General features: G+C 46.9%; 1 protein-coding gene across 1 annotated transcript in view; it reads left to right on the top strand.

Moving 5' to 3' along the window:
• Positions 1-1,036: 1,036 nt before the first annotated feature.
• Positions 1,037-12,325, top strand: part of adcy9 (adenylate cyclase 9) — a 68,277-nt gene continuing 56,988 nt past the window's right edge. Inside the window, exon 1 of the mRNA XM_083780835.1 lies at positions 1,037-2,850. Coding sequence (XP_083636961.1) covers positions 1,038-2,850 — 1,813 coding nt within the window. The 5' untranslated portion in view covers position 1,037. The remainder of the gene's footprint in view (positions 2,851-12,325) is intronic.

A 12,325-nucleotide genomic window follows, 5' to 3' on the forward strand; every position in this document is an offset into this window, starting at 1 on the left:
AATATCATTAAATGCCAGTTGGCGGATCACCTCTGGCACTGTGTGGCACACGTGTGATTAATTAACCGTTTTTAATGGCATCTGCGCGCGCGCGCGTGGCTCATGCTTCGGCGTCCTTTATTAAACAGGCTATGGACGCGCGTGCAGTCACCGCGGTGGAGATTCGTTCCGTAGGAAGACAGGAAAAGACGGGGCTCCATTCATGGGAATATTAACCATGAGGCCTGTAGCAACAAGCAGGGCAGAGGGACACAAGAACGGGCTTTCTGCTGACAGGCTGTCTGCGTCCTCCTCGCTCACACGTTGTTCCACTTCATTTGCGCCTTAATGATTAACACTTGCCGCCTTGAGTCCTTGACCCGCTGCCACACAGTGCCACGCAATCTCGGTCCATAGCTTGTAGCCTACTTCGGCAATACAAACATGACTTTGTGGTGATTGTTACTATCATTATTATTTGTGAAGACAAATGATGAAGTTACCTTCCGAAGTTCCCCCAGTAGGCTAAACTAAGTGCGCCCATGTGACGTTCAGGAGGCATCTGTGTAGTTAGTTACTAGGCTACTTTGATGTCAATTTAGCTCTTTACTATCAGCAAAATATCTCAATGGCCAATATATAGATAACATTTGGAAGCTGCTTTGAAAATGTAAACCTTCAGAAATTTTTTTATTTTCTCTACTTTTCTCTACAGCCAAGTAGGCCTATATTACAGCCTATTTGTGTGACTTGTCCAACCCAAAGAGCTCAAATAGAGAATGAAGGGACTTGGGCAACAGTTGACCTGTCAGGGGGGTGAACTGAAATGTGTCAATACAGTCAGAAAGGTAGAGAGGATATAATGAACAGCTTAAAATAAATGGCTTAATTGCTACTAACTAATTAAGCAAATTGAAACTGAAGGCACTTTTATTTTATTTTATCTAGCTTTTGTTTTCTTTTGCTTCTATTTAATTTAGAGGCACACTGGATTCATAAAGTTGCCTTTGTTTTCTGCCTGCTTTGCCTCTAAAATCGTCATAGTCTCTGATAGCAAGATGGCATCTCCCCAACATCAGCAGCTGCTGCCTCACAACACAGAGGCAAGCTGTGACTCGAGTGGAGATGGGAACATCTCTGTGAAGATCAGTGGTGGTGTGAAACACAAGCACGGAACCGGAGCGCTGGGTTCAATCGGTGGGGGATTCATGGGGGTGTCCAAACACTGCAAATATAGCATCTCCTCCAGCTGTAGCTCCGGAGAGTCTGGTGTGAGGAGGCCAGCGGGGAAGAGCCTGCGCTCCCAGAGGAAGATGCCTCAGCTCTTTGAGAGGTCGGCCGGCCATTTCTGGGACCCCAAATTTGACTCGTCCATCCTAGAGGAGGCGTGCCGGGAGAGGTGCTTCCCCCAGACCCAGAGGAGGTTTCGCTACGTCCTGTTCTACCTGGTGGTGGCGGGCCTCCTCTGGGGCCTGTACTTTGCCATCAACCCCTCCCGTTGTGACAAGACGGCTTTCCTCCTTCCCACCGCTTCCTTTCTCCTCTTCTGCCTCCTCCTTTTCCTCCTGACCTTCACAAAGCTCTACTCCCGCTGCTACAACCAGGCCTCACTGCTGCTTATCCTGGTGACCTTCACTCTGACCCTGGCCCCCCAGATGCAGACATCAGGGTTTAGGGACCCTGAGGCTTCCTCCCTAGAGTTTGACGTGGATGACGCCAGTGGCACAGGCCTCATGGCCAACCTGTCTTATGACAGAATTGTGGCTGATAGGCCGTGGGCCCCCTGCCTTTCTCCCGTAGGGACATTCTCACTCAGCATGGAGGTTCTCCTGTTACTATACAGCGTTCTCCACCTTCGTCTCTATGCCTCCGTCTTACTGGGCCTCCTCTACTCTGTCCTTTTCGAGGGTCTGGGCTGGCTGCACCTGACGCAGGTGGGTGCAGGGTGGAGTTTGCCATCTCCATCAGACTGGAACACCCTTAGTTGGCTCGGGCCGGCCAAAGCCCTGCTTCACCTCTGCGCCCATGCCATCGGCATTCATATGTTCATCATGTCTGAAGTGCGGTTACGGAGCACCTTCCTCAAGGTGGGACAAGCCATTATGCATGGCAAAGACCTGGAGGTGGAGAAAGCCCTGAAGGAGCGGATGATCCACTCGGTCATGCCCAGGCTCGTGGCCGACGAACTGATGAAGCAGAGCGACGAGGAGTTAGGCGTCAGCGCCGGTAAACGATACTCCAGTGGCGGTGCGGCGGCGGCCTTCTCCAGCCCCAAAAGCAACAAGCGCAAGAAGACCTCCATTCCTCGAGGTCAGATAATTTTCAGACCGTTCAACATGAAACGCATGGAGCCAGTCAGCATACTCTTTGCAGACATTGTGGGCTTCACCAAAATGTCGGCCAACAAGTCTGCCCACGCCCTAGTGTCGCTTCTCAATGACCTGTTTGGACGCTTTGACCGGCTTTGTGAACTAACTTGCTGCGAGAAGATCAGTACTCTAGGAGACTGTTACTACTGTGTGGCTGGCTGCCCTGAGCCTAGACCAGACCACGCCTACTGCTGTGTGGAGATGGGCCTGGGCATGATCCAGGCTATTGAACAGTTCTGCCAAGAGAAGAGAGAGATGGTCAACATGCGGGTCGGGGTCCACACGGGCACCGTGCTGTGTGGCATCCTCGGCATGAAACGCTTCAAGTTTGATGTCTGGTCCAACGACGTCAACCTGGCCAACCTGATGGAGCAGCTGGGCATGGTTGGGAAGGTCCACCTTTCCGAGGCCACCGCTAACTTCCTGGATGACCGCTATCAACGGGAAGACGGACGTGTCACTGACAGAGTGGGACAAAGCGTGGTGGCTGACCAGCTCAAAGGTATGTGATCTATAAAGCAAAGTAGAGCCGGGCCTCTGGCAATAATACATTCATGTCTCATGAAGTTTCTTCAAAGTGGCTGAAAGGATGTGCTTTATCAAGGCGCTTATTCTCCCATAATTCCCATAAGACCCCAGTTTGTGACATAGATATACGTCCTAGTTCAGCGGTTCCCAAATGGTGTGCAGTGAGACAAGTCCAGGTGTGCCTTGGGATTTTGCGTAACCACCATAGACTGTAAAAAATATGGACAAAGCGTTCCCCGGGTCTAACATGAACGTAAAATGAAGCCTGAAATCCCTTGCATTCTAATGCACTGTAAGTCGCCATCTTTCTAGATCCGTTTTAGCCCAGCTGGCCATTGGCTGGCCCAGACAACGAGGCGGGACTTCCCCCCTTCTTCTCCGTTGGTTTTTATTTTGACTCGAGTGGGAGGGGAATCCCGATCATAGACTGTAACGGTAGCCACGCCCCTCAGAACATGCGCGACTTTATGGTCATTTTTTAAATAAATGGGACCATAATTTTCCAAAAAGAATATTATGACATTAGAAATGAGACTTTAAACTAGTGACTGGAAGCAGAAAGTATTCATGACCATGTTTATTAAGGTAATACAGTCTAGGTGAAGTTGGGCCAAAATACATGGGCCTCTATGGAGCTATGGGGCTTTTTGGGTCCAGTCCAGCGCCACAACAGGCCATTATATGAACTACCGATTTCAAATGAGGCTTCACGAAATATCTGGCTGACTGCCCACCTGGTAACCACACATTATTATGTGTACAACTACAGTATACAAACATCTCTGGATTATTTTACTGTATCAATACATTACCCAACACAGGCAAATTCTCTACCCTAAAAGCATTTTAATCACTTTCAATCTGGCATCACTATTCTTGGCATATCATTATAGGCAAAAATACATGTACATGTACAATTGCCCATTGCCTTTGGCACAAAGAGTTTGAAAACCACTGTCCAAGTTTATGTCCTGTAATGCTCTTTTGTTAGTTCTACAGGGCTGGCAATGTGTAGTTGTGTCATAAATATGCATGGTTTGGCCCGTGGTCGGACTACACAATATAGAGCTGTGACATCGGTAAAGTACTTGAGTCAAAAGTAGAGATTCTCCTGGTCAAATGTTACAGGGTTCCATTCCTAGAAATGAGTCAAAAGTACAAACCCATTTTGGGCGGGAACCCCTTTTGGTGTTGGCATCATGTCATGCTTTAGCTATTGAAAAATAGCAGATCTACAAGCTTGTAGGTCTGCTATTTTTGAAAAATCGAAGAACGACTGACATAGAAACATAGCTTTTAGACATAGAAGTACAGATTTATTTTGTAAATGTATTTCATTACTGTAGTGTCCAGTGTCCACCAGACCACCACCGCCACTCGTATCAGTGAAAGTTGGCACCTTGGGTTTAGTGTGATATATATTTGAACCAGCTGTCAGGTGCAGAGGTGCCCTCTGTGCTGATGCTGTTGTGCGGCAGAAGTGCAGACAGCCGCCACCTCGCCCGCCTCTCCCTCGCACCGTCTCTGCCAGCCCTCTGTTCCCCTCATTCAATTAGATCCTCACCGAGGACCCTCTCCCCTGCCCCCGCTCTGAACCCTGGGGATTGCCGTGTTACTTCACACAGCTGCCATCTTCTAATGGACATCTGCCAGATGCCGTTATCTCCCCCTCGCTTTGTCTTGCCTCTAAACGGCTTGACTGCACCTTTAATGTGAGACGTTTATGCAAATTGGCCCCAGATGAAACTAAACGCGGGCGGGCTTTATGGCTCTGTCTATCACTTAAGGCCTTCTAATCCATTATCGCCGTGCAATAGAAGAAGCATGAAATGACTCGTGCTGTGGGGAAAGATGAATAATAAACATCATACAAGTGGTATTGTGCAAGTATGCGAAGCAGGCTTCTTTTGATTTCAACAGATTAATTTGTGACCTGCTTTTACAGAGGCCACACACTGGTGTTGTGTTGTAAACAAATACAATTCATATATTGAACAATCACACTTGTGTGAAGCTCTGGGCGCTCTTATCCTCATACATCAGACATCACATTCCGTGCTCAGCCAGCCAATGAAATGTACTTTGCACAGCCAGTCAAACATCGCTATGGGGTGATCAGTGTTCACACAGACCCCCAGAAAGCTGGGCATAGGAGGGCCTAGCACCCTTATATAATTCAACATTAGAGGGGGTAAGAAAGTACTGCCGAAGCAGACAACCCGCAGCACCCCAGGTTTAGAATAAAGTCCTTACGGTGCAAGGCTCGAATATACAAGTTGAAATGAAGAAAATGCCAGCACTCATTGTATGTCCTTATCATATGAATTTATTTACCTCTGACGAACACGTCACGCCCCCCCCCCCCCCCCCCATGTGGGGAAAAAAAGTTGTTGTTTTTCGTTTCACACTGAACCCAAGCGTTTACGTTCTAAACACTTATTTGTAACACTTTTTAAACGTGTCACAGTGTTTAGATTATAAACAGAAGAGCTGGAGCATGTTTAAATGCCATGATGGCACTGAGTCATCTGGTAGGCTACTCCTTTTCAGTGTGAACAAGTAGCCTAAGCACAGTACAGTGCTTCCAGTACAGTACAGTACAGTACAGTACAGTACAGTACAGTACAGTACAGTACAGTACAGTACAGTACAGTACAGTACAGTACAGTACAGTACAGTACAGTACAGTACAGTACAGTACAGTACAGTACAGTACAGGCTACTGTATGAATACCCTACCTGGCAGGTGAAAACAAGATTAGCATTTGAATGCCGAAATGGAGATACTGTAATATGAGGTTTCTGCCTGACAACAGCAACATTATGTATAGCTGTTACATGCTGGAATTGGCAGCTGCTGGTTGGCAGTGATGAATTGCAGGCTCGATATTATCATGGCATCATGTGCAGAGAGGCCTGTCACAGGTAGATATAGTGGGCTATATATACTATTATTTGGTCAGAGAGACAGCTTCCCCATACACACACACACACACACACACACACACACACACACACACACACACACACACACACACACACACACACACACACACACACACACACACACACACACACACACACACACACACACACACACACACACACACACACACACACACACACACACACACACACACACACACTCACACACACACACACACACTCACACACACAATGTTGAGTCCACTTTTATGGGACAGTTGGCTCAGTTTAGTTATGCTATCTTTTTAACAGGGAAATGGTGTCATCCGGGCAGTCTCCAGGCGCCTGTCCTAGAGTGCTGTCTGACAGTGTGCCTATTAATTTGTACTTGTAATATACTCCCTCTCTGCCTGACCCCTAGCTCTCTCTGTGTCCTATACTCCCTCTCTGCCTGAACCCTAGCTCTCTCTGTGTCCTATACTCCCTCTCTGCCTGAACCCTAGCTCTCTCTGTGTCCTATACTCCCTCTCTGCCTGAACCCTAGCTCTCTCTGTGTCCTATACTCCCTCTCTGCCTGAACCCTAGCTCTCTGTGTCCTATAATACTCCCTCTCTGCCTGAACCCTAGCTCCCTCTGTGTCCTATACTCCCTCTCTGCCTGAACCCTAGCTCTCTGTGTCCTATAATACTCCCTCTCTGCCTGAACCCTAGCTCCCTCTGTGTCCTATACTCCCTCTCTGCCTGAACCCTAGCTCTCTCTGTGTCCTATACTCCCTCTCTGCCTGAACCCTAGCTCCCTCTGTGTCCTATACTCCCTCTCTGCCTGAACCCTAGCTCTCTGTGTCCTATAATACTCCCTCTCTGCCTGAACCCTAGCTCCCTCTGTGTCCTATACTCCCTCTCTGCCTGAACCCTAGCTCTCTCTGTGTCCTATACTCCCTCTCTGCCTGAACCCTAGCTCTCTCTGTGTCCTATACTCCCTCTCTGCCTGAACCCTAGCTCTCTCTGTGTCCTATACTCCCTCTCTGCCTGAACCCTAGCTCTCTCTGTGTCCTATACTCCCTCTCTGCCTGAACCCTAGCTCTCTCTGTGTCCTATACTCCCTCTCTGCCTGAACCCTAGCTCTCTCTGTGTCCTATACTCCCTCTCTGCCTGAACCCTAGCTCTCTCTGTGTCCTATACTCCCTCTCTGCCTGAACCCTAGCTCTCTCTGTGTCCTATACTCCCTCTCTGCCTGAACCCTAGCTCCCTCTGTGTCCTATACTCCCTCTCTGCCTGAACCCTAGCTCTCTGTGTCCTATAATACTCCCTCTCTGCCTGAACCCTAGCTCCCTCTGTGTCCTATACTCCCTCTCTGCCTGAACCCTAGCTCTCTGTGTCCTATAATACTCCCTCTCTGCCTGAACCCTAGCTCCCTCTGTGTCCTATACTCCCTCTCTGCCTGAACCCTAGCTCTCTCTGTGTCCTATAATACTCCCTCTCTGCCTGAACCCTAGCTCTCTCTGTGTCCTATAATACTCCCTCTCTGCCTGAACCCTAGCTCCCTCTGTGTCCTATAATACTCCCTCTCTGCCTGAACCCTAGCTCTCTCTGTGTCCTATAATACTCCCTCTCTGCCTGAACCCTAGCTCCCTCTGTGTCCTATACTCCCTCTCTGCCTGAACCCTAGCTCTCTCTGTGTCCTATACTCCCTCTCTGCCTGAACCCTAGCTCTCTCTGTGTCCTATACTCCCTCTCTGCCTGAACCCTAGCTCTCTCTGTGTCCTATAATACTCCCTCTCTGCCTGAACCCTAGCTCCCTCTGTGTCCTATACTCCCTCTCTGCCTGAACCCTAGCTCTCTCTGTGTCCTATAATACTCCCTCTCTGCCTGAACCCTAGCTCCCTCTGTGTCCTATAATACTCCCTCTCTGCCTGACCCCTAGCTCTCTCTGTGTCCTATAATACTCCCTCTCTGCCTGAACCCTAGCTCTCTCTGTGTCCTATAATACTCCCTCTCTGCCTGAACCCTAGCTCTCTCTGTGTCCTATAATACTCCCTCTCTGCCTGACCCCTAGCTCTCTCTGTGTCCTATAATACTCCCTCTCTGCCTGAACCCTAGCCCTCTGTGTCCTATAATACTCCCTCTCTGCCTGAACCCTAGCTCCCTCTGTGTCCTATACTCCCTCTCTGCCTGAACCCTAGCTCTCTCTGTGTCCTATAATACTCCCTCTCTGCCTGAACCCTAGCTCTCTCTGTGTCCTATAATACTCCCTCTCTGCCTGAACCCTAGCCCTCTCTGTGTCCTATAATACTCCCTCTCTGCCTGAACCCTAGCTCCCTCTGTGTCCTATACTCCCTCTCTGCCTGAACCCTAGCTCTCTCTGTGTCCTATAATACTCCCTCTCTGCCTGAACCCTAGCCCTCTCTGTGTCCTATAATACTCCCTCTCTGCCTGACCCCTAGCTCTCTCTGTGTCCTATACTCCCTCTCTGCCTGAACCCTAGCTCTCTCTGTGTCCTATAATACTCCCTCTCTGCCTGAACCCTAGCTCTCTCTGTGTCCTATACTCCCTCTCTGCCTGAACCCTAGCTCTCTCTGTGTCCTATAATACTCCCTCTCTGCCTGAACCCTAGCTCTCTCTGTGTCCTATACTCCCTCTCTGCCTGAACCCTAGCTCCCTCTGTGTCCTATACTCCTGGGTTTCACAGAGCAGCTCTGTTCCATGGCTGTGTTCTACCATCCCCCCCTCTCCCCCCGGAACAGAGAGAGCGATTTTGTTTCAATAGTGTTTAAGTGTTCCCCGGACCCGGCGAGACACACACACACACACACACACACACGTGCGCGCGACCCGTTGGTGAACACACACTCTCCTAAACAGTTCCTACAAGACACACACACACGATCAATCGCGAACACGCACCCGCCGTGTGAGTGCTATGGAAAATGATATCCATAGTGCACCTGAATCTCTCTGTGCTTGTTTGTGCCATGGCTTTTTCAGCGTTGTGTCTGACTAAACAGTGCGGATGCGCAGTGAGACTGTAACAGTCTGCGCCTGCGCCACGCAGTTTGATGAATGTCATTCCATAGCTTGGGGGGCTGTAACCATGGCGACGATAAGTCCCATAGCCATCCCATAGCCTGAACAGAGGAGTATAAAATGGATATAAAAACGCTAATAAACAGTGTACATTTTGGGAGAGTGAACAAAAAGGGCTTCACACCTACTTGCATATGCTAATGATCAATGATGCAAATTCAGATCAATTGCTCCAGCCACTGAAAAGAAGGGGCCAGCAGACAGGTTGTGAGGACAGCCTTTGTGGACACCGGACAGCACTTTCGTCAGTTAGTTGTTACATTTTGTGGCAATTATTTTGCTTCCTATCTCTCGTAAAACAAATGGCATGTCCTGCTTAACGTGGGACTGTGTTTTAACTAAGTCCCTGACAAGTCATTGTATATTCATCTTTCTTCTGTTGACTGTGACTCATGTTACACTTAACAGTACAGTTAACGGTGCATAACATGTTTCAGCAATCAGCTTACCCTCTCCAGGATGCCAGCAGTTGACGAATGAAACGGGGAAAGTTTCCTTTGCTTGCTAGCCAGCCAGAGTGATTTTGGGGCTGGCATTCATCCTCCCCTTCAGATTCATGCGTGCCAACGTTTACAGTAGCTCCTCATTTTTTCCTCCAAGGATAAAATGTGCTTATATGTACCTTAACACCCATCCTTTTCATCAACCCGTCCTTTCAGAGATTTATGATGTTGGATTTGCTGTACCAGTGAGAGATCTGACTGCCAGGAGAGAGTTGTGTGCTCCGGCACTGTGAAAGATCCCTCCAGTGTCTGGCCCAGCCAGTGTAAATCACCTGAGCAGTGTAAGGATTATGGCAGTGACTGACCTTATGGCCGCCCGGCTCCTCCTGGAGTAAATGGCTTTGACTCTAACCGCTATATCCTTGCCATCTCCGTCCTTGATGTCTCACTTTCTCATCTTTTCTGTCTGAGCTTGGATTCAAGGTTTCGTTTTCAAAACCTAATCCCCCCACGGGGCACAAATAGTATCCTACAGGTTTATATTCTGCTGCCTGATATAACTATTAACTATATGTGGGGTCACTGTGACGGCAGCTCAAATGGCAGGCAGCCACAAGGGGTCAGATGAGAGTATCAGGTGCAGGATTCTCAGTGCTGACCTGAGGCCAGTGGCTAAGAAGAGATGTTTATGTTTGACGTAACTGCCATTAGACAATGTATAAACGGCAACATAGTAGTAGTATTGTGGCTGTGGGTGTTGCTCACGTTTTTGAGGTATGCGGGCACTGAGGGCATTGAGGGCAAGGTTGCATTTACAATTTATAAGGTCAGGCCCATTTGCTTAACACAGTGCTTAACTGTGTCTTCTACCCTAAGCCAGTTTAGACTAGCAAAATAAATGGGTCTGTAAGAGGCGACCCGCCTCTTACAGACCCATTTATTTTGGGACCCAGGCCAAGAAGTAGTCGAATTAGTTTGTTTTGGGAGGTCTGAAGCTTAATCTTAACCCATTTTGGGCGGGAACCCCTTTTGGTGTTAGCATTACGTTATGCTTTAGCTATTTAAAAATAGCAGATCTACAAGCTGTGGCGCGCTACGAGCTTGTAGGTCTCGATATGGCCTCGATATGGGTATTGTGGTGATACTGATAATATAACGTTTCTTTAGACATTTTCAAATCATTCCAAAATAGCGGATATAGACAATCTACAAGCTCACAACGTGTCGCATTTTGCTACTCTTTTAAAATTTATAAACGTCTTTATAATAACCCCCTGTGGTAAAAAAATATATATATATTTATTTTTTGCTTTTTCTTTAAATTTATTTTCTGCTAAATCAGCTGGGCACTCTACATCGCAATTCTGAAAGAAACCAAATGTGTTTAATATGAGTTTTTTGTGTTTAATATCCAAAATGCCACTTGATTTCTCATATCACAATATCGCTTATATATATAATTATATTGAAATGTTACCCAGCCCTACTCAACATTGCATTTAGCTTCAAGGGCAACCAACTCGGACCACAACACAACCCTGCCATAGACCCTGCTGAGATCACATCATTATAATATAATGATGTGAACAATCTCCCCCACCAGGCCCTTTCATCCCCACCCACCCCTTTGCACCTGGACAGCTCTTGTGTTGTTGCTTCATCGGATACCGGAGAACTCTGCAGTTTTCCAAGTCACAGTGGTGAAAATTCTTCATCAATGTCTTCATCGTTATGCTAACATAATCTATGTAAATCTATGTAAAGCGCCTTGGATGAAGGCGCTATATAAATGCACCATTTACCATGCTGTCTTCATCAGTGTAGTATGTCAAACTCACAGATGTTATAGTTCATTTTGTCGTCAATTTAAATAATCTTCCAAAGATGAAGGAATGACAAAGTATTGAGAATTTATTAAGAAGATTCAGCAGAGAAACAATATACAGAGAGTGAGGAACAGGCCTCCTTGCCTGTTCCAGCAGCCCCTCCAGGCGCAAGTCCCCTCAACCCCATCCTCAGACAGTCCTTATAGTCTTGTCCTAACAGAGATGCCACACTGAATGTCCATACAATTTCTAAAGTGATCAAATTATTTTGTGCAACTAAATGGTCCACTAGATGATGATAAAAAGGTGAGTATGTGAACACCACATCTAGTGTTAACTCTAAACAACTATCCTCTCTCCCTCTCAATTCAATGCAATTTAAATGAAGGTGAAGTAAAAACAAAAATGCACTAAAACGCGGCGAGTCGTAAAGCTGGCGAGTTCTCCGGATACCGCTTCATCTGACTGTAAGTTCTATTTGCCTGGCTGTGTCTATTTGTGCCTAATGCAGGGCGATGGCACCTGCACAATGGTACCCCACTGGAGGAGAGCTGACAGCATGCCACTGTTTATCTGCTGATAAAAGTGCCAGCCAAGGAAAACTTACCCTTTTCAAAAAATACTTTCTTTCTTTGATTATTATTTTTAGCTCAGAATAGCAACAATAACATGCACTTGCAAGTGACAATGACAAAATAGTGCAATAGAAAATACATACCCCTCATATAATAATACTACTACTACTACTAATCATGATAATAATAATAATTTAATAATAATACATATTTAATACAATACCCCAGTACAATAGAAAAAAGACACCAAAGATAAAAGAAAAACAAACTACAATATTTGCATGTTTTCACCAAGTTTGGCCAATTAAAGAAATAATCTATTTACAGCTGCCATTTTCTGGGAAATAATCAGACTGCAGCACTGTATGTAAAGATCTCCTTTAGATGTGCTACCTGCAATAACAATTGCTACTATAGCATAGTGTTATTAAAATACAAAGCTGGGTGCAAGTTTTGCTTGTGGTCTGGGTGAGAGACATAACTCCTCCCCCAGTTGAGTTTGAGTGAAGCTTAAACTCAACCCTCCACACCAGAATGATAACCATAACGATAACAATATCAGTCTGAGTGTCCACACTGATCGCATCAGAGTGATGA

This window comes from Protomyctophum parallelum (genome assembly GCF_964188405.1).
Source record: "Protomyctophum parallelum genome assembly, chromosome: 13".
NCBI lineage: Eukaryota > Metazoa > Chordata > Actinopteri > Myctophiformes > Myctophidae > Protomyctophum > Protomyctophum parallelum.